Source organism: Palaemon carinicauda, chromosome 1 (assembly GCF_036898095.1).
Source record: "Palaemon carinicauda isolate YSFRI2023 chromosome 1, ASM3689809v2, whole genome shotgun sequence".
NCBI lineage: Eukaryota > Metazoa > Arthropoda > Malacostraca > Decapoda > Palaemonidae > Palaemon > Palaemon carinicauda.
The window spans coordinates 238,801,417-238,824,983 of record NC_090725.1 but is presented as its reverse complement, the minus strand read 5'-3'; the positions used below and the strand labels follow the sequence as shown (position 1 = coordinate 238,824,983).

The following is a 23,567-nucleotide window of genomic DNA, read 5'->3' as shown; positions in this document are numbered from 1 at the left end:
TAGTCACAAGTGCTCCATTACACTTTATGCATGTATAAATACATGTAAATATATATTGTATATATACACACGCATATATATATATATATATATATATATATATATATATATATATATATATATATATATCTTTACAGCTGAGTGGTCTAAGTAGTCTAAGGGTTATCCTTATTTCTATCGGTCATAGGTTCGAGCCTTGACCGGGCAGAAATATTTACCATTAAGGGAATTTCACGTAGGGCTTAGATTTCATGGTTTAAAGCCAATTCGATATCCAAGTGTATTTGTGACTTATTTGAAATAATTTAAATCACAAGTGTTAGTGATAGAATTATCATATAAAATGTGTGTTTATGTGTGATTTTCCTAAAATCCTGTCATGTCAGGGAATTTCATCATAAGGGAACATTCTTCGTCTTCGAAGTAAAAACATTTCAAAGGTAAAGAAGTAAATTTCATATTTGTTTTTCTTTGCATTTCTAATGTCGAAAACTTTTCCAGCCATTAACTGTTCCTCAACAGGACATTCGGTATTTGTTTTTCGCCTTTTCTTATGGTTATCTATATTGGAAAGTTATGAATAGAAAGACCTAAATGTAATGATGCCAAAATTTTATTTCATAATTTTTCATTGAAATTGATAGTTGGGAATTAGTGATCTATTTTTTTTAACTTGTGATATATGAGTTTTCCTAATAGTAACCAAAGCCATTTCACTTGTTCGAAGTTCCATAGTTCCAACGTCGCTTGTGGTTTTAGTGAGGACGATTTGTTACTATTTCGCCAATGCTGTCTCGCAGGCCGTCGTCATGCAGTGGTGAAGGTCACGCATCTGTCAAGAGATCGAAAGTTGAATTGGAACTATTTCATTTCTTTCAGTGTAGGGAAGATTAAGGGCTACCCTATTTTCTTACGAAGATGTAATCGTTCAATTATATAAAAGAAATGTATAGATACAAGAATACAATATTCGTCATCCTCCCTCTTATTTTGAACAGCATTTCCAAGTTCTTGCATTACAGTATTTGTTAGCCTCATAAATCGTTTGTTTAACATCTCCCTCAAAATATAAAACAATTAACAAAGTCATCATTACCTAAAGAACCAGTTCTGTGGGTTTTTGAGGTTAGGAATATAAAGGACAAGGTACTGATGTTAAGAATATGAGAGAGACACGTCAGTGGTATGGTTAATTACTAATGGGCTATTGCTTTTGTATTGTTCCCTTTTCATTAGCCCCCACTCTTCTACTTCTTAGCCTTGTACTTCTATTGGATGTTGAATCAGAAATGACCTTTGCTTCTTAAACTAAAGAATGCAATGTGAGCCCTGTTATGTTGATCAGGAATTATGGAAATGTGAGGTCTTATTTACACCAATTACCTGGAGTTGATTTCCTCCGGCCTGTGTGATGCATCCAGGTACTGCATCGATGATGGCCGTAACTTGAACATCTGTGATGTTGGTTCCTTTGTTAGCATCAATTATGGCGGTAAACTGTGATGCTACGGCAGTAGCGTTGATGTTTCCTGATGCGTCCACCTTGAAAAATTTTATGTTTAGTTCTCTAATTTGGAAGATATTTTTCTAGAAATATCTACATTTAAATGCAATTGAATAATGAATGTTGATTTAAGATGTTAGGATTTTAGAAAAAAAATAGGAATGTTTTGCTGTTTAAAGATTTCAATTGATTTTTTTTTTTTTTATTAAATCATGTACCTAGTTACTAAATGTTCATCATTGTTTTCCTATGAAATGTAATATGTTAGATATATTTTGATGAGACACATTTAAGTAAATACTTACAAATCCCATAGAATCCAGAAACTTTTCTCTAACGCAGTTCTTGAATTCATCTGACATATATTCGTGGTAATGCTCATGGGAGCCATGACCCCAACCTGGAATAGCGGAATAGAAAGGAATTTGTCGTATGGCAATGTTTATTTGTGGTGGTTTAGGGTGGCCATTTTTATTCAATTTTCAACCTTGTCAACAACAATGGTCATGAATGTCAAAAACTAAGTAAGGTTAGCTGATGTTTATTATGCCACTTGGCCTTTTGCTCATACATTCGACGGATATTTCTAGGATACTCTGTCTTAATAGTTATTCAGTAAAGTACAGGATAATATTTTATACATTTGTTTATATTATTCTCTCTCTCTCTCTCTCTCCCTCTCTCTCTCTCTCTCTCTCTCTCTCTCTCTCTCTCTCTCTCTCTCTCTCTCTCTCTCTTTTATATATATATATATATATATATATATATATATATATATATATATAATGTGTGTGTGTGTGTGTGTGTGTGTGTATGCGATGTTCGAAGAAATTTTTAAAAATAAGATTTGTTTTTCTATATTATATTTGCCATACTTTTAGTACTGCACATACTTCCATACATACATTTGTGTTAAGTATATGCACCACATCGTATCATTCCTTCAACGAGGATTGGTATTTATTTTACGCACATTTTTTTTTCTTTTTTTATGCATTACTTTCACCACAGGATGAACACTCGATAGTCCTACCTCGCCCAACGGAAACTTGCGTCGTTAAATCTAGCTCACAGGCTGCAATGGCCTCCCTCATCAGTCGCCGTGTTTCTTCCATTGCGTCATGTGATGGTTTCAGCAGGTTACGGCATTGGCATTGCGGGCTATTATTCTTACGAGGGCATCTGTGACCTGGAATGACATACCCTTTTGAAGTTTCCCGTTCATTAGGGAGGCAAAGAGATTCATCTTATATTTTTATATCAGTTGCTCTTTAATAGTGTGCTGTAATTATTCACTCCACATACAGATATGTATGTGCATATACAGTATGTAATTTATACAGTATACAGTGTATATATATATATATATATATATATACATATATATATAAATATATATATATATATATATATATATATATATATATATATATATATATATATATATATATATATACAGTATGTGTGTGCACGTGTGTCCATGTGTACACACACACACACACATATATATATGTATATATTATTACTATCCAAGCTACAACCCTAACTGGAAAAGCAAGATGCTATAAACCCAAGGGGTCCAATAGGGAAAAATAGCCCAGTGAGGAAAGAAAATAAGGAAATAAATAAATGATGAGAACAAATTAACAATAAATTCTGAAAATAGTAACAACGACAAAACAGATATGTCATATATAAACTATAAAAAGACTTATGTCTGCCTGTTCAACATAAAAACCTTTACTGCAACTTTGAACTTTTGAAGTTCTAGTGATTCAACTACCTGATTAGGAAGATCATTGCACAACTTGGTCACAGCTGGAACAAAACTTTTAGAATACTGTGTAGTATTGAGCCTCATCATGGAGAAGGCCTGGCTATTAAAATTAACTGCCTGCCTAGTATTACGAACAGGATGGAATTGTCCGGGAAGATCTGAATGTAAAGGATGGTCAGAGTTCTGAAAAATCTTATGCAACATGCATAATGAACTAATTGAACGACGGTGCCAGAGATTAATATCTAGATCAGGAATAAGAAATTTAATACACCGTAAGTTTCTGTCCAACAAATTAAGATAAGAATCAGCAGCTGAAGACCAGGCAGGAGAACAATACTCGAAACAAGGTAGAATGAAAGAATGAAAACACTTCTTCAGAATAGATTGATCACCGAAAATCTTGAAAGACTTTCTCAATTAGCCAATTTTTTTTTGCAATTGTAGAAGACAGACCTAATGTGTTTTTCAATAGTAAATTTGTCGTCGAGAATCACACCTAGATTTTTAAATGAGTCATACAAAGTTAAAGAAACATTATCAATACTGAGATCCGGATGTTGAGGAGCCACTGTCCTTGACCTACTGACAATCATACTTTGAGTTTTGTTAGGATTCAACTTCATACCCCATAATTTGCACCATGCACTAATTTTAGCTAGATCTCTATTAAAGGATTCAGCAACCCAAGATCTACATTCAGGGGATGGAATTGATGCAAAGAGAGTCGCATCATCTGCATATGCAACAAGCTTGTTTTCTAGGCCAAACCACATGTCATGTGTATATAGTATGAAAAGTAATGGGCCAAGAACACTGCCTTGTGGAACATCAGATATCACATTCCTATACTCACTATGGTGCCCATATATATATGTATATATATATATATATATATATATATATATATCTATATATATATATATATATATATATATATATATATATATATACTACATACATACATGGCATATTAATGTTTTTATATAATGAGCTATAAATAACACCGAAGTATTAAATTTTCAACCCCTTGAAAGTAACTTATACCTAAATCGAAATTTTATGCAAGTACTATTAACCAGATCAGAGAAGTTAATTGTAACCCATCAGCCAATCAAAAACGATATAGGTTCGAATCGAGGACAGCAGGGGTCGTATTTATGATATGTAAATCTCTTTTGTGCCAGTTATTTCTAAAGAATATTCAATTTAACCTTACTGCCTTATTTGTTGCTCAGTATTCTTTACGATATTGTTTAGTGGAAATGTGAGTTTCTTGCAATTAAAAGTAAAACTAACTGATATATGGTAAAACCTTCATCCTCTATAGCCTAGAAATCTCTAAAATGTTTGTATTTCCCTATACACACAAAAACACACACATTCACACACACACATCTATATATATATATATATATATATATATATATATACATATATATATATACATATATATATATATATATATATATATATACATATATATATATATATATATATATATATATATATACATATATATATATATATATATATATATATATATATATAGGTTTTGAAAATTCATGTACATTTTTTTTATTAATGTAGTGGTAATATTATCTGTTCAAATTAATATCCTGACATTAGTAATGCAACTGTAAATTTTTTTTTATGCAATGAAGAGAAAAACTATTTAAATGTAAATATTATTGAACTGAATATTTACAATTTTTCAGCGAGGAAATATGCAAATATTTGGGAAATATTAACCATAGATAATGATCTTTTATAGAGAAAATTAACATAGGATGAATAATGATATTAACCAAATGCATTTGAGGCATTGCTCTCCATAATCTTACCTTAAGTGGAAGGAAGAAATGATTATTTTCCTATTTTGTAATAGAAATAAAAAGTAATACTGTTCCAACGAAATAAAGTTCATATTACCATGTTTTCCTCGGTGAGCATTAACACTCACGATAACCAGAACCACAAGAGCTATCGCCAGTTTCATCTTCATAACTGAAAAAGATGGAACATATATTGAACTCCTCTCTATTAATAAGTAATTGCTAGTTAATAAAACCAGTAGTAGTAATATTTGACAGACTTTAGTCAAATATATAAATAGCGGTGGGTTGTGAAACCTATTACCAGGGTTTTGTCACTAATACAATTCTCATATATGGTCATGTGGTACAAATTTAGGCTTTGGCTATCATAGTAGATGGGTTGATTTCGATCTTTATGTACCTCGAATATGACGTCACAAAAAAGTGGAGCACAAACATAACTGAAAAATGTCAAACATTACCTGTTACTTATATCGATGTTAGAGGAGAGGTCTGAACAGTTTTCTGTCAGAGTGGGATGTGGCAGCTGTAGGTAAACGCCGTTGGTGTTTAAATACTGACTGAGAGTTAGATCACAATTATTGAATAATGAAGCGTCATCACGATTGTTTGCTAAGTGCCGGAAATAGTTATCTATACTTCCGTTTCTGATCAACAGAAACTCTCTGATAGAAATTTTAATGGTTTCGTGATGCTACTGACAACGTGATTAGTTCTTTATGTAACCAGTGAACCGACATCCTTTTGATCAAGCAATCTCCTCTTGATATGCTTGGGATTTTTATTCCATACATGCTTTGTCATAGAATTTGATATGCTAAATAATCACTTATGAGTGTTTTCGGTTGTTAATTATCAATATGATGGGTAAATTATATATATTTCAATTTGGTACTAATGCACGAATATAAAAATAGGTGAAAAATATTGCTTCAACTCCTGTTGATTGGGAGAGAAGTGTCAAGATACATTTATTTCTCTCTCTTTCTCTCTCTCTCTCTCTCTCTCTCTCTCTCTCTCTCTCTCTCTCTCTCTCTCTCTGCATCCATATGAGTTTATGTATTTCTGAAATTATTATTCCACATCACCATTGAAATAAAATTTAGGGGGTCTTTTCTGTATAAAGGTTTCCCCCCATTCATAAGGGTGGCATATGAGCGGCGGGGTCCCTCCCACACTTAAATGGCAGATGCTGCATCTACGTACAGTGATATGCACATACTTTCTCGATGGACCATTTCACTGCTTTAATCTTGCCATATGGCCACTTTCATGGCCATTCTAAGGCAGTTATTAATTACATGAACAGGTACTTCCTTGAAGAAAAGTCAGAGAGAGAGAGAGAGAGAGAGAGAGAGAGAGAGAGAGAGAGAGAGAGAGAGAGAGAGAGAGAGAGAGAGAGAGAGGTTGGAGAGCAGCCCGTGGGATCAGTGTGGGAATCTGTTTCAAATTAAATGTCCTTCCCTATCGGCATTTCTCTCTGCGTTGAGTATAATATAATATGAGCTTCTCCCACTATGGCGAAGGCCTGTTGTCACAAACACAGATGGTTATGTTTGTTTTTGATATTTTATGAAATTATTGTGCGGTCTGTCACTGTACCATATACAGTATAATGTAAGAATATGTCAATGTATCAGTCCTCCAGATAAAGTTTTGAATGGTAGAAAACGAAACCAGTCAGGATTCACATGTTATTTTCGTTTATCCTTGTGGTTTGATTGCAGTTTATATATATATATATATATATATATATATATATATGTATATATATATATATATATATATATATATATATATATATGTATATATATATGTATATATATATATATATATATATATATATATATATATATATGCTTAATATAAAATGCACATTTAGCGTGTATATATGATAAATGAAATAAATCTCAATTCACTAAAAATAAATGTAGTTCTAGTTTTCAAAGGGGCATCTCCCTTCCTCTTCAGAACGCAAATAGTTATGAATTTTAAAAAGAGAGTCATAAAAGGTGTATAGGGCGATAGAAAAACCGTCAGCGAAAACAAACTCAACATTCAAAGCGGCTTGTTTATATCCATAAACAACTTTTCAACATTGTTACATTATTCTCGATTATATTATCTAGATATAGAAGTTATGAGTTAGAATTAATCATAAATATTAACATTCTTTAATTTATTAATTGAAACAACTTCAACCAGATTTCGTCTATGTGTATCAATCCTTGGCATTAATTTGTCAATAATCTTAAAATCTTTTAGATGATTTTCCTGTCATTTTAAAAGAATGTTAATTTACTGCTCTTTTAATGGCACCTCGATTTTTTCTTTTTCTTCTTTGGAAATTTGCTGACCCTCTTACATAAGCTGGGTCACGTGTTCTAAATGGTAATTCATATGTACATGCTTCATTTTTATTTTCTCTGATTTTACCTACATCTTTTTAACCGTTAAGTAATTTTTGTATACCTAACTCTTTTTTTTTTTTTTTTTTTTTTTTTTTTTTTTTTTTTTTTTTTTTTTTTTTTTTAGGCGGGAGTCATCCTTTAGAAACTTTTCTTTTTCTTTTACTACATAGTATGTTTTTCTTGCTTTAAGATGAGGTTTCTCAAAAACCTCAGAATCATACCCATGTTTTCTGAAACTCTCTTTAAGATAACTAATTTCATATTCAATAGATTCATAGTCACAAATAGGTTTGAAATAACCACCAATTTCGTAGTTCTTGTGTGGTTCGAAATTGCATGTATATATATAAACTGAGTTAGTTTCTTTTCTGTGTTGTAGAACTTAAATCTAGGACTGCCAGCTTCAAAACAGATTACAAGATTGTCCAAGAAGGGTATTCATGATCGTTTTCTATTTCAACTTTGAATTTAATGGAAGGATGGAGGTTATTCAGACTCCAATAGGTTATCAATATTAAGAGAATACGGAATAACAGTAAAAACATCATCAACATATCTTGCATAAGTAATGTCAAAATCTAAAATATCTGGTAAAAGCTTGTTTCATAAAATGCCATAAAAGTATTGGCTAATGCAGGAGACAAAAGAAAACACACCAGAAGACCATATATTTGAGAGAAAGTTTGTTTATTACAAGTAAAATAACACTCATGAATACATAATTAAATCAACATTATGAAAAATCTCCTTAGGTCCAGATATATCTAAACCTGTGCAACAATTTTGTTACTCAGATTAAATGGTGCCAATACAGGGAAAGCTAAAATAAATATTAATGTTCTTGAGAGTGGGTTTTTTTTTTTTTTTATTTATCATATATGCATGGGAGTGTAATGTTTTGACTGGAGAAGATAATATTTACACAAAAACTTAGCGAAAGTAAATGTATCATCTAATAATTCATCCGACATTTCTGCAGTCTTCAGAGTGCATTTTAGATTAGGTTAGGTATTCACCTATTCTTTTTAGCTGTCATGATGTTTTCTAAATGAATAGAAAAGATTACGATTATTACCTTCAAGTTTGTAGGGTAGGGTTTTGATGCTCAAAATTATAAGTAAGAAAGATGCCGTTAATTTTGCCAGATCAGCTGAAAAAGAGCGACTATGATAATTCTGTTATCGAATGTTACACATTTATAGATCATATATATATATATATATATATATATATATATATATATATATATACATACATATATATACGTGTATATAATATATTTAAGTATATATACGTATATACATACACATATATTTATATATGTACATATATGTATATATATATATATATATACATATATTTATATATATATATATATATATATATATATATATATATATATATATATATATATATATATATATATGTATATATATATGTGTGTGTGTGTGTCTATATATATATATATATATATATATATATATATATATATATGCATATATATATATATATATATATATATATATATATATATACAGTATATATATATAAAAGCTATTGTTATAGTGAAAAAACAAATAAACTGGTCTTATAAATTATTCACCAAAAGACCACTTTGTGTTTTTGGGATGTTGAGTGATGTATTAGATTTAACATAAAAATTTCATATCTAACCAGGTCAAATTGAATATTTTTTTTTTTTCACTATGATAAAGTTTAAGACTATCAACATGATAATCTATTAAGTCCGTCTGATATTATCCTGCAATATCCAGCGTCATTTCAATTGGGTAGTTTTCTTTTGTTAAGCTATTTTTCTAATTGGATTTCATCAAGATGATTGAAATAATTTTCTAACAAATAACTGAAGTTTGATGTTTACTTAGATCCTTGTATTATTCAACAATGAAGAGTTTTTCACCATCGTTGGAATTTAACTATTAAATAGAAATCGGACATAACAAGAATAGTATTGGTTAGTATACATACAACTATATCATAAGGAAATCCATAAGGAAACTACCATTTGTAATTCATCTTGGTAGGAAAATCATGTAAGAAGTAATGTTACCCATTTATCGCAGTTTCACGTAATATATCCTACACATCAACCCTCACCAGACACCACAGCAGGCTAGTGTATTGTCGTTTGTAATTAATATTTTTTACCCACCCTTTATATACATAAAAGAAATAGAGCCTCATTGTTTACCAGCATCATGAAGTTTCGTTCTATAGTATTCTTGATTAAGGCGAAACAATTAAATCCCTGCATCTATACCACGATTTGATCGCTGTCAACCGGAAGCCAGGTTTAGAACGATAAAGTGCATTGTTTTCATGTTGTAGTCCAGCTCGTACAATTGTTGTCATTAAATTAATTTATTACCTGTCTTTCTTCCAACAATGCCCTTTATGGATTAAATGGAGTTGTAATAATATAACCTTGCATGTTTTTAATATCATTGTTACTTTTTGTGCCATGTCATTGGCAAAAAGAAAAAAGGAATGCCATTGGATATTGTACTGTGTCATATCCTTTAGGAACCTCCAGTTGTAGAGTTCTCGTAAATTATCGTTAATTCGCAGAAGCCGTATTTATACACCTGTGAGTCATCCTTAAACGTCCACCAGCAACGTGAAATTGTTAGACTATCGAAAAAAACCGATTGCTTTCAATTAATGGTAAAAGAATAATACTGTTCATGTAGGAATTCAGTTCGCTTTACCAAAGTTTTCTGACTCTCCATTTGCTTAAAGTTTTTGTTCTGTTACCTCCCTATGTACATGATATCCTTTTTAGATATCATTAGCCTTTATTATACCTATCAGTAGAATCTTACTTACCACTAGTCTGTTTGTCTTTCGTTTTCATCTAGGCTGCAACTATCCTTTTTCATGGTGCCCTTTCAATCTTTAACTCAAACTTAGTTGTACTTCAGAGTTAGCAGAAATGTTCTACCCCTTGTAAAGCTTAATCTTAAATCACAACAGAGTCCACCATTTCCTTAGGCTCACCATTTACTTTTCGTGTTCAGATAAAACTCTTATCCTATGTATATTTGGCTACCTAAAGCATACCTTGTGACACCATCTTTTACATTCGGTATTCATCACTAAGTTATCACTTACTTACTTTCCTATGTAATTATTTCCTTCTTTTCTTGTCACTGAGTACTTCGTTTCGCTTAAGATATTTTTCATTTTTTTTTTTTTTCATGCTGGTCCTCACAAGATATTTTTTTATCTGCATCCAACAGCTTCCAGTTGTCTAAGTTTCGGTGCTCTTTCATAGATCTCCTTTGCTGTGATAAGTGACAAAGGGCCGGAGCATCCTTAATGGATACCAATAATTATATCCAATCTTGATGGTCCAACCGCCAATGTATTTTCCTCGAAATTGTGTCCCAATAAAGTAACACTATTGGTTCCTTCTTGTTTCGTAATTCTCTCATATTTGTTTCGTACCTTGTCAAAGGCCCTTTTTTCTTTTTTTGATACCTCCTACAGATAGTTTTACTGAAGTTGCGTCTTTATAGAAACTGTCTTTGTTTCAGTCCTCTCTGTCAAGACACTGAACTGATAACATTTCCTCTAACGCCCTTCATAATATTTTCATAACATGCAGCTCTTCAAGGAGAAGGACACTCCAAAATCAGTCTATTGTTCACTATTCTTTGGTAGTGTCATGGCCTCTGTACCATTATCTTCCACTGCCTTGGGTCAAAGTTCTCTTCCTTGAAGGTATACTAAGGTACTGTATTCTATGTTTCCTCATTTTGTTTCCTCACTGTGCTATTTTCCCTGTTGGAGCCCTTGGACTCATGGCATCCTGCTTTTTTTCAACTAGGGTTGTAGCTTAGCAAACACTAATAATAATAATAATAATAATAATAATAATAATAATAATAATAATGTTCACTTACTCTTATTCCTCTTTATCCTGTAATCTTCAGATTGCAGTGCGTTCTTTTACTTTTTATATCATCACTGTTATACTCTTTTCGTAATCTTCTTTTCCAATTTCCTCCTATTTCAGGTTTCCATATATTCGGATAAGCTCATCGATAATCAGCTTTCGTGCTGCTTTTATTAAGTCATTTAGTAGTCCAGAAAGTCTATAGGCTTTCATCTTTTTAGCGTATTCCCTTCTAGTCTTTTCAAATATTACATTCTTTTTTGTTCCTCTCATTCATTTAACCCATTCTGAGGATTTTATAAAAACGGCTTCAGTCGCTCCGTTATCTTCTTTTTCAACTTAAATTTCTTCATTTATTTACGTTAATGCTTTCACAGTTTCCGTCTTATGTATTGAGATTCTTGTCAAACTCATCTTGCCTCATACTACATAGACACGTTACTCTTTATATATATATATATATATATATATATATATATATATATATATATATATATATGTATATATATATATATATATATATATATATATATATATATATATATATATATATATATATATATATCAAATATGTCCCTCTCCTTGTCCCAGAGTCTTCTCTGCCTGAGCAGGAAGGTTGCCTATTCTCTTCAATTTCTCTTTATATCATCATCATAATTCTTTCTTTATATCTGTTCGCCTATGTCATACTGTATGCAATATGTATGATCTACAGTATCTTAACTCCTTTGTGAGCTTGTTTATAATTCACTGCAGTTAATCGACTACCAGATACTTTATTCCATGCTTAGTGTTGCCTGCATTGTATCGCCTTCGACAGTCCCTTGTTTAATTCCAGACTGCAATGATGATCCGTTTATAGAAAAATAAATCCATTTCACCTCTGTTTACACAAGCAGTGAGTTACTGTATGTATCTGATAGTGAGTTGACCATGGAGGCTTACAATTTCAGCCTAAAATTTAAGTTGAAACCTGGAACCAAGACGGCTTGTACATTCACATAATCAAAGGAAATCCAATAATATATATATATATATATATATATATATATATATATATATATATATATATATATATATGGTGGCAGGACATTTGCGTCCCGGACATTTGCTTCCTGGACTTTTGCGTTCCTGGACATTTACGTCCCTAAAAGGCATTTTTTCACGAAGAACTGTTTTAGAGCTCAGAAAAGTTTCCAGATGTAACAATAAGTTCATGTCTATTTCCTTTGTATCAGCCTATTTTTAAGATAATATTTGACCTAGGACTAAGACAACGGTATATAGAAGATTAGCTTTAGCATTAGCTTTTCTTCCTTTAATTGATGCTGTCGAAGTATTTATTGAATTGTCGGACGACTGTGATTTACCACCAGCATACATCGCTTATATTAAAATGACATTCATTAACAAAGCAAGAGGCCGACGAGGGATAAGGATGGAACTAACTTTTTATCGAGTCTAAGAATGTTCGAGGAAGAGTTATAAAACAGTTACTGAGATCTAATAAGAGCTTAGAGGGATTGCACAATGATTTGCAATATTCTTTATAGCCATCATCCTTCTATTTGGAAACTGATCGCTACACTGAAAAAGGAGGAAGCTGTTGCCTTAAAGAAAAAAGAAGTTATGTTCTAGAGGAGTTCTAGTAAGTCATGAAATAAAACAGCAACCAAGACAACCATGTTGTAAATAGCCTAAGTATGCTCGGGAAAACAAGATAGATTTCCGGAAGGGAATCGCCCACAACATTCATAGCTTGTGATATAATTTTGAACCTAAATGTATTTCAGATCTTAAATATTTCATAATATTTTTAATATGGATTGATTTTTAAACAAAATGAAACTTTTCTGTTATTCCTTTTCTAAACATAAGCTGTTAACCAATTTTTTTTAGCTAAAATTATTTTTTCTTTATACATAAGGTTTGATAAATAACTATTCATAAAAAGTATTTCCATAAATGCCCAGGGTCACATGATTAGATTGTTGGATTTTTTATGTTGTTGGTTTTTCAACTCCATGTTCTATTCGTAGAGCATTGATAGGTGTTGCATGCAGAAAATCAACGCAAGATAACAAGTTTATTACGTAGATTTATGAATTGGTGGTTAGAAAAATGGATGTAATCATAGACTTTAATCCCCATTTGGTGTGTTCTGAAACATGTTTGAATTTATATATTATTATACGATTTTAAAATATTTTTTTAATCACTCTTGAGCATATTTCAATGATCGCCCTGGATAACTTTCCAGAATTCATATTTTGTCAATCTTTATGGCTATTTTCGGCGTTCATGAAATAGTCAGCTATTGATCGCTTCCATTATTGTATACGATTTGTTTTTCATTAAGCATTTTTCTCAGCTTTATGCTTATATTGTTAGTCCAGGTAGTATTATGATGCCACTTTTTTGCTTGCATTCCTTTACGTCTATGTTGCACAAAGTAATTAAGTCTGAATTGTAAAATTATCAGCGCATGGATCGTCCTATCTTTACATGATTAATTTTTTTTTTTATTAGACAAAACTTTATATGATTATTCATAATGGGTGTACAGAGGTGATGGCATTAATGCTCCATTGGTTTGATCTTTTACTGTACCATGATGGGAACACTTTTGCTTGGATGTCACCGGCGTTTTTTAGTCTATGAGGTCAAAAATGGGGTTATATATTTCTTATTGATGGCTGTGTTCAAAATTATTTTTACAATAGCGGAAATGTGCAATCTCTGATAGGCATATCATTTGGTTTTTCACTGTTTTGAATATATGCTTTTACATAGGTATGTAAATAAATCTTTTTGCCAACGGGCCAAAAATAATATAAAATTCCAGAACTGTTCTTTATAACTGAAGGTATTATGTATTTGATTTTTTTTTATTTTTAGTATTTTTCTTTGAAAATTTATTGTTTTGGAACCTGAGAATTTATAATTTTAAGTGAGGTTAGAGTTAATCAATTTTGTTAGATTATTATTGGGTCTTTGAATAATAATACTTAATAGTTTTGCAAAATATTTATTAAGTAGACCTGAAATTGAATGCTTTTTCTGATAATTTTTTTGTGCTAATTTAATACCAAAAGATAATCTATTAAAGGTGGTTATTATAGAATAGTCAATCCAGCGAAATTATTCATGAGGACGTCTTCCAATATCTTCAGGAGAGTTCTTACGAAGTAGTCAATGTTTTCTTGCATTCATTCACCATACATTTTTCAAATTCCAAGTACTGTTATAAAATAGAAAGAAAAAACATGAATTATTATCAGCGCATTTTAATTTTGCAAAATGTAGAGGGAAAAGGAGAATCTGTCACAGTGATTGACATATCAATAGGTATCCTTAATGGAAACTATAACATGAGTATTATTTAACTCAGTAGTCTATGGTCAAAGTGACTGGAACTTATTTTTCTTCTCAAGTTATAGTCATACATCGCACAACCTTTGACAAGTAACAGGTGCTTTATTTGATGATTAAAATGCATAAACTAATAAACTGTTTCAAGAAGCTTTGTATGATATACACCTGTGGAAGGATTAAATAGAGCAGAAATATAAACAATCACGTGGCCCATAAATTTCATTACATCAGAAAATATGAATTTATGAATAAATTTACCATTTTGGGAAAAGGAAATTGTACTGATGGAAAGCATTACCCGTCGAGATTAAAAGAAAAAGTTAGTAGATTAATGGGTTAGAATGTTGAACTTTTGATGGTAGACTTATGCATACACAAAAGGTCTTCTCAGCTTTACATAGTGGGAAATGCGATACCAAAAGAGACAGAGATGAGATTTAGTACTGTAGATAAAGGCGTATGAGAAAGTTCCATTTGTCAGTTATGATATCTAAGATCTATTGCCAGGCAGAATAAAAAGGGACCCAATGCAATGGAGTGAATATAAGTTCAAAGTGGGCTAAAACCTTCAAAGGAGGAATGCATACAATTACAAGTGATGCTGTGAAGTTCGGGACACGAATGAGGAAAGCTAGTAGTAACTAACTGACAGATAAAACCACATTAATGATACATTGAAAAGTGGTTAAATGAAACTATTGAAAGGTTGATGGGGTTTAATAAACCATGAGGATGGAGTGATGATTGATAGTTTGATGGAAGAATATGTGATTAATGTAAGTTGTGGAGTTTGGGAGCCTGCATTGCTACAAATACTTGTACACTTCTGATTAGAGTATGAAAAGAAATTAGCTTTAAATTTGTCAGGCTGAGTATTTGAAGGTGAAATTGAGTTTTCCAAGAATCTTTGTATGTCTATGGAAAGAAATTTTTGAAATCATTGCTTTTCTTGGAGAGAAAACAAGAGAAGGGGATGGGGTAACACTTCAAGAAACAAATCATATTTACTCTCAGAGGTGACGATGCTGTGGTTTCGTCGCACTGGGGCACTTGACCAGTAATAGCACTGACTTGGTCTGCTGTCAGAGTTACTCGCCTGTTGTTACTGAGCTTTTGTGTAAGTGCAGTGATCAAAGCAGTTTGGTCGAGCACTGAATCCTTCACCTGCAGAATAAGATGTACTTAATGAGACCTGCTTATGACGACTAACTTCGTCACTCACTGCTAGAGTGATTAAGAAGAATCTAGATAATTGTGCTAGCAGATATGAATGAAACATTGCGGAAACTTATCGAGTACGATTAAGTGAATCTGTGGCACAGATTCGACAATAAGAGAGGAAAAGTTGCTCACCATAGACTTGTCCGTCAGTCGAGTTTCAATCAGACAATTGCGTATTTCATCAGGGAGTTGTGGCTTTGTACCTTCTAGTTGCGAAAAGAAAAAGAATTCTATTTTTAATGGTACGTAAACAGATAAACATTCACACACACATAATAATATAAACATGCACGAATACTTCTGTATATAACACGTTTAAAAGATATTTTCTAGAATTACGAATTCCTAAATTTATTTGCAACAATGTTTTCCACCCAGTCCTTCCCAAACCTGATAATAATCCAGATAAATCTACAGTTTTCGTTTCATTTTTATTCTGGTTCATTCTCCTATTCATATCTTATTGGACAAGTTATACTTTTATCATCAACGAAGTATCACTCCTATTCTCATTATTCCGTATTTCTTTCCTTATATTCTTATTTTTCTTTTATGTCATCTTCACGTTTGTGTAAATATGTATCTATAATACGTGGGTAGAGATAGCTATATTTATCTATATATGTGTGTGCGTGCATTTATATAGATTATATAATATGTGAATTTGCGTGTTCATAGAAATTTAATATAAGTAAACATGTAAAGCACTAATACCTGATGGCGATGGAGTTGTAATTGTGATTCCTGTCTTTGTTGCACAGGCCTCTATCTCCTGCTTCTTACCACCTCTAACTGAATGTCTCTTTTCTCGTTCTTGTACTTGTTGTTCTTCTATTTCTTCTTCGTTCTCGTCTACTGATCTCCTTCCTTTCCATTTTCCTCCCCATCCTCCTCCTCCATTTGCCCATTTTCCTCCCCCACTTGACCATGTTCCCTGCTTATAAAATCGAGTCCCGCTTCGTTCCTTATCCCCACCGCCTCCAACTAATCCATGGCGTCCTCCCAATAGCTTTTCGCATTGGCATCCTTGATCGTTGGTGGCGCAAGCTTTCCGTCAATAAATAGTTATGTTAGTAAGAAATTTTGTATCGAGTTTTGACATATATGTATGTATATATATATATATATATATATATATATATATATATATATATATATACTGTATGTATATATATGTATGTATATACAGTATATATGTATATGCGTATATAAATATGTATTATGTGTATGTATATATATATATATATATATATATATATGCATATATATGTATATGTATATATATACGTATATGTATATATATATATATATATATATATATATATATATATAGATATATATATATATATATATATATATATATGTAGATTATAATTTTTTTTCCTACAAAAAACACATGTAAAGGGAAATATGATTAGTGTGGAATAAGGCTCGCTATTGTCAGTTTTAAAATGTGAAAACGGTAGTGTCAGTTGAATGCCAATGAAAAATAACAACTTTAGGATTAAACTGTGTTTAACCAAATAATAAAGGCTATTGTCTTTCTTTAAGAAAAGATAGTGTCTTTTGCTCTTGTGAGAAATTTGCAATTAGCATTTTCTTCAATAAAAATTTGTTTGAAGTGTTCATCATCATCTCCCCCTACGCCTGTTGACGCAAAGGGCCTCAATTAGATTTCGCCCGTCTTAGTGTTAGTGATTATTAATGTTTCATTCCACTTGAAAATTACGTTAAAAGATGTCAACGGAAGAAATATTCATCTTACATTTACGGTCACGATCGCCGGAGGTGATGCTTGCAGCTGCAAAGAGGACAAGGATCAAAGCCAGTTTCATCATATTGCCTGAAATGATGAAAAAGACCATAATTTGGATATCTTTGGTTAGACCAGGGATGGGGAATTTCTTTTTTCGGGTGAAGGCCATCTTACAATTCCTCATTGCTCATTAAGGCCGCAGAGAATTTTTGGGTTTCTTTTACCCTCCAGATAATTTATTAGTAATCTAATGGAAGAGTGACTGGTTTATAAAAATTGAAAGCATCACATTTTCAAATATTCTAATTAAATGAGTACTTTTTATACAAGTGATCAGTTCATGAATGGTGTTGAAAACCAAATTTTTAAATAGTTCATTTAAGTTTGTACGTAGTTTTCAAATTAATAAGTTAATGAATAATATCAATTGCATGCCATTTTCAAATTACTTTAGTTAAGCAAGTAGATTCTTTGTATTCAACTGATAAGTGAATTGATATTAATTTTATAAAAAAGATAGCTTAAAAAACATCAAGAATTTTAAATTTTCAAATATATGTTATAGGCAAGTGGGGGATTTTTATACAATCACATCTCATAAAGTTGCAACATCTCTGTAAAAGAAATTTTATTTGTTAAAACACAATGTTATTTGTTTTCACTGAAAAAGTCAGTTATTTGCTCTCTTAAAATGTTCAATAAATCCCTAGTTTTTAGCCATCATAGCTGGAGCACCATCAATGCATACACTAATCATATAAGGTAGTAAAGTTTAGTCCTTTGTGACATTGCTCTTAGAAGTTGTTAAAATGTGTGGTCCCGGCCTCTTCCGTTAAGGTTAAGGCAAGCTGTTTTTCGTACAATTGATAATCATCAGTTAAGGCAGGAATAAAATAATATTTTACGCCAAATCACTGGAATTGTTGATTCATCCAAAACTAATACAGATCACAGTGAGATGATGTACAAAACACTCACTTTGGAAAAATCACTCACTTTCTTATTGCATCGAGCAGTTGTAATAAGTTGAGATTCATTGAATTAAAGAAAAAAAAATTCCTTCCATTCTTTTGGAGGAACATCATTGAACTTATATGTATGTGCATAGAACGATTTTAAACACACGATATTCAGTGTCAAAGCAAAAATGTACTGCACATACATATAGTATATCAAAGGTCGTAGGAGGCTGCACTTGATGGTTCAGAAGGCCACATGTGGCATTAATTTAAGACCGCAGGTGGGTTAGACCTAACCTCTGTGTTCTATGGGCAAATTGATCTTTACAAGAGATTTCGCAATAAGAAATTGTTTTTTCGTTAACGTTGTGTCTGTTCTTAGGCCTGACATTTCATCTTTACAGGAGAGTTTCTCTTTGCACTGAAATCGAACATAATTGAATGTGAAAATATATATTACGTTAGTGTCCCCTGTTTAGTTCTGAAATTTTGTGTGACACTTGTTTCATGAAATGTAAAAATGTCTAGTTTTTATGTTAGAATAATTGGAATTGTGTCCTTTTCGTTTGTATAAGGCTATTGCATACAATGTTTAAAAAAATCGAGTATTTTCAAGATTGTGATGTATGCACATTCTAAGATTAGGCAATGTTCTACTTCCGTATAGTTGTTGCATAAACATGATAAGTTATTTTGATAAAAATATCAGCAATGTTGCGAGTTTGAGAACATCATTTATCCCTAGAGGATTAGCTTTATTATTCTATAAAGTTGAAATTATCGAGAAAGAAGTTATATATTAGCGTTCTTCAAATTCAAAATAGTGCTTTATAAATGCTGTGTATATTTCCTTGTATAATCATTGAGAAGTTAAGGCATATATATATATATATATATATATATATATATATATATATATATATATATATAATGTGTATATATATATATATATGTGTGTGTGTGTGTGTGTGTGTGTGTGTGTATTTGTGTAAAACTGATAAAAACATCAAGATGAAAATTGAATTAGATATTATTTGTATTAATTGTCTGTTGTTAGGTTGACCCTTAACCTCTTCTTGCTAGAGCATATGCAAAGTTTTGTCTAATTCACTAAAACCTTATATTGATAACTGCCTATTAACGTTGTATCTCCTCTATTTCTTGCTTATTTTAGATACTCTCAAGTGGACGAATTTAAATTTGAAAGAAAATTAATGAAGATAATATAGCAGGAAAATTTTTCTTTCTTTTATGCCTTGTCAGATTTCAAGATTTTAAGTGGGAATCGTAGCTGAAACTATCGGGAAATGTGAAAGTTAAGAGGGAATTATATCAATTCAAAACTATTCAAGAAGGGTCGCTACAAGATAATTACAGTAAATCTTGTAATGGAAAGACTTAAACTTGTCAGTTAAAAAATAAACACCAGGAAACTTGATGAAAACCTTTACGAAAATAATAGATACCTTTTGGTTGTAGACCAGAGTCGAAATCTGCTACTTGTACTGTAAAGGGAAATTCTTCTGCCTACCAGGTTCTGGACTCCTGGTGTACTGTACTTAAGTGAGATGTCGCTCGTTTAAATACTTTACCTGTAGTACCCATTCAGTGAGAGTATTACGTAACACTCATGCTATTATGACGTCAAATACAATTATTTTTGCTTAACTACATTCAATATAGGTCATAATTAACCGCATACTACGTCATTAAAACACGAAGGTTTCAAAGTAATTGTGTTTTTATTCGTTACATTGTTATATTGTTTAAAGCTTTGTGGCATTGTATCAGATAGGAGTACCTTATAATTTTCGTTTTTTTTTTTCTATTTTTATTTGTTTCAGTAATTTTCATGCTTTGAAAAGATTTCGCAATTGATTATTATTCTCTTTTCTCTTCATTATTATTTGGCCGAGAATCAATTCGTAATCGGGTTACTTTTTATTGACGAATGAATTAAGCAGGATCTTTGTTCATTCCTGAAAATGGCCAGGAGCCACATTGCTCTCTGTCAAAGTACCCTAGCTCAGAAGATTTTTATCAATTTTAGAGTTCAATTTCTCTTTATAAGAATATTAATTAGAAATAAACGACTAACGTTCTTTTGCAGCCATTCTTCTCAGGCCGGGAGCACACTAGCGACTCTGTGGCGCCACAAAGCCACAGCATCGTGTGGCGGGGATGTGGTCTCCCATAGGTTTCCATTGTTTTTAAGTTTTGCCGCGCAAACTAGCGACTGTGGCTCTCTGTCGCTCATCCCCGCCACAGGCGTGGCGTGGCTTTGAAGACAATGGAAACCTATGGGAGATCACATCCCCGCCACACGATGCTGTGGCTTTGTGGCGACACAGAGTCGCTAGTGTGCTCCCGGCATAAGTCTTGCGGTTGTTTGGACTAAAGCTCAAGCCATCCCCTCTGTGACCCATTTAGGAGAAGCCTGGTTAGTCGGGATGTCTAATGTATGGATTACGCTCAAGCCTGAAGGAAAGTGTAAGAAAAGAATTGGTCCAAAGGTGAATTGTAGTGCGATTCCAAAGTAACAAAAATCAAGGTGCAAATTGTAAATTATGTCAGCACACAGAAAGCTTGAAGGAGTTTATCCTCAACGTTTTGTGTGTGTGTGTGTTTTTTCTTCTTTTTTCATACTGATGTTGGTCCCACTTTCCCTACTCACGAAGTGCAAGGTCCCACTGCTGTGATTAGTCTGAAGTCGGATCCTCAGGACCTTCACCAGTAGAGAAAGACCTATGAATTGGATGAAATGTTAACCAGCTACCGTAAAGGTGGTTAAAAATAGTTCAAATGTATGGGAGCTAAGAATTCTTGAATCTTTGAGGATATTTCAATAATTGAGAACATTTTATTATTACTAAGTATGTATAGATCATGGTAAATTCAAAGGTTTATTTTCATCGTGTGATAATGAATATTTTACTCAACTTTTACATGGTATTTGTTTATATTTACAAGCTAACAAAGCATATCTAAAACTTTAACTTTTCCCGAAAAAAACTGTATTCATGTTCATAAAATAGTGGTGGTTCAACAGTCTTCATATATTCTTCATGTGGCGTTCGAATTTATTGTACAACCCTTTCGTCCTTCTCACTTCACCTATTCTTTAACTAATCTATATCCTCATACCGTATATGATACGTTAGGAAATAAAATCTACCATTCTTACACCATCCCTTGTAATATTATCCTCCTATCTTTGTGGTTTCCATTGTCTTCGTAACCTTACTCTTACTCTCATTTATCCTCAAAGAAATAGTTATCTTTCTCGACCATTTTTTAATCATAAATGACAGAGGCAAATCACAGGTTAATGCCCCAGAGACTAACCACACACACACACACACACACACACACACACACATATATATATATATATATATATATATATATATATAATATTATATATATATATGTGTGTGTATGTAAATATGTGTGTGTGTGTACGATCAACGCCCAAGACTCCTCTATATCAAGATAGGACCAGGGAGTTCCAGGTAATGGTTTCTGATGACTCAGCAGGTAGACCTATAGGCTCCATCAAACTCCCCCCACTCATCTGTACCTCACAAAGATGGTGAGACTGCAGACACTGTTAGAAACTATCGAGTTTCAGTTTGTCTTGAACTGCCACCCGACAGGTTGCATGGCAGGGACGTTTCCAGTAATGCTACCAAAACCCAAACTTCAGAGCCTTGGTTTTCCCCAGCAATACCTTGCACATCCTAGTCAGCAAGTTAATGATAGTTTTAGCATTTTACAGTAACATCTCTTGTAATCCGCTATCACAGGATGTCTCTCCATCCTTTAACCTCCTAGTTACCTTTTTCAATTCAAATTTAGAATAACCCGTTTCACTTTGGCGTCATTCACTTCTGCCCTCTTATATTTTCCACTTTCAACAAAATTGTAAAAACATATGTTCAATCAACCTGCTTATGAATTCTTTTTAGGCATAACCTCTCCTATTGGTTTTTGTTTTATTTAGAAATCTATTTGCTAATGTCATCAATCAGCTTTTCTATTACCGTCTTTTAGAAAACTTTATTATTTTCCACCATGTATTTTCCTAATTTTTCTTCTTTTTCAGTCTCATTTTCATCTTTTTCAATCTCCCTTTCATCTTCTTTTATACTTGTACATAAGCTACTCTTCTGTCTTACGGTTATACCTTAGAAGACAGAGCAATCTTCCTTTTTCCTTCGTAAAGCCTTGCTATTTTTGCTTTCCCACTACTACCTTTTTGTATTCTATCATCCTACTTTTTTTATACACAAAGGTTCATTGCTTACTAGTACCCTATGTCAAATTGTACATACTTCTTTAGTAACCATTTCACCTCCGTTTTCTTGATTCTAACAATATTTCTCTCGTTCTGCTATTCTTCCTTCATTTCAAATGAATTTTCTCTTTACATTTCGAGTCACATTTTCACTTTTTTGCTAACTTTATATTCTGCTTCAAGTAAAGAATGCTCAAAATGCATCTTGTCATTCGTCATTCTTAAATTGTGTATTAAGGAACTCTTCTATCTTCGGTCTATCAACTCAATCTGATAGATTTTGTCCTCATTCTTTCTTTTATCTTCACTAAATAGGCTATGAATGTTTCTACCTTAAAATCTTAATTTTATAAATCAAGGCCTTTCCTCAATGCATTTCCACATATCATTTGGTTCTATATGTATATTGTGTCACGTAGCATTGCATTTAAATCACTTAATAAACACGTTCTTTTATATTCTTCAAATGCAAACCGGTTCTCTGCAGTCCTTTTCAGTGTCCAAAATCAA

General features: G+C 32.1%; 2 protein-coding genes across 2 annotated transcripts; both read right to left on the bottom strand.

Annotated features, from left to right (window-relative positions):
- Window positions 1-629: 629 nt before the first annotated feature.
- LOC137644300 (uncharacterized) lies at window positions 630-5,673 on the bottom strand. Its single transcript, XM_068377291.1, has 6 exons — window positions 5,581-5,673; window positions 5,214-5,288; window positions 2,538-2,693; window positions 1,810-1,904; window positions 1,384-1,542; window positions 630-832 (listed from the first exon to the last, which is right to left on the bottom strand). The coding sequence occupies exons 2-6, from the start codon at window positions 5,284-5,286 to the stop codon at window positions 776-778; spliced, it is 540 nt and encodes a 179-aa protein (XP_068233392.1). The 5' UTR covers window positions 5,287-5,288; window positions 5,581-5,673; the 3' UTR covers window positions 630-775.
- An 8,788-nt stretch (window positions 5,674-14,461) lies between these two features.
- Window positions 14,462-20,359, bottom strand: LOC137644291 (uncharacterized). Its single transcript, XM_068377283.1, has 6 exons — window positions 20,227-20,359; window positions 17,811-17,888; window positions 16,760-17,092; window positions 16,178-16,251; window positions 15,833-15,988; window positions 14,462-14,690 (listed from the first exon to the last, which is right to left on the bottom strand). The coding sequence occupies exons 2-6, from the start codon at window positions 17,881-17,883 to the stop codon at window positions 14,631-14,633; spliced, it is 696 nt and encodes a 231-aa protein (XP_068233384.1). The 5' UTR covers window positions 17,884-17,888; window positions 20,227-20,359; the 3' UTR covers window positions 14,462-14,630.
- Window positions 20,360-23,567: the final 3,208 nt, after the last annotated feature.

What these genes read in the sequence shown, in the direction of transcription:
- LOC137644291 (XM_068377283.1), bottom strand. Translation starts at nt 17,883, where the DNA reads ATGATGAAACTGGCTTTGATCCTTGTCCTCTTTGCAGCTGCAAGCATC. An exon ending in CGGCGATCGTGACCGTAAAT is followed by an intron (nt 17,093 to 17,810) that starts GTAAGATGAATA and finishes ATTGACGGAAAG; the next exon opens with CTTGCGCCACCAACGATCAA. An exon ending in CAGCATCGTCACCTCTGAGA is followed by an intron (nt 14,691 to 15,832) that starts GTAAATATGATT and finishes ATTTTATAACAG; the next exon opens with TACTTGGAATTTGAAAAATG.
- LOC137644300 (XM_068377291.1), bottom strand. Translation starts at nt 5,286, where the DNA reads ATGAAGATGAAACTGGCGATAGCTCTTGTGGTTCTGGTTATCGTGAGT. An exon ending in TGCTCACCGAGGAAAACATG is followed by an intron (nt 2,694 to 5,213) that starts GTAATATGAACT and finishes ATGTCATTCCAG; the next exon opens with GTCACAGATGCCCTCGTAAG. An exon ending in GCAAGTTTCCGTTGGGCGAG is followed by an intron (nt 1,905 to 2,537) that starts GTAGGACTATCG and finishes CCGCTATTCCAG; the next exon opens with GTTGGGGTCATGGCTCCCAT.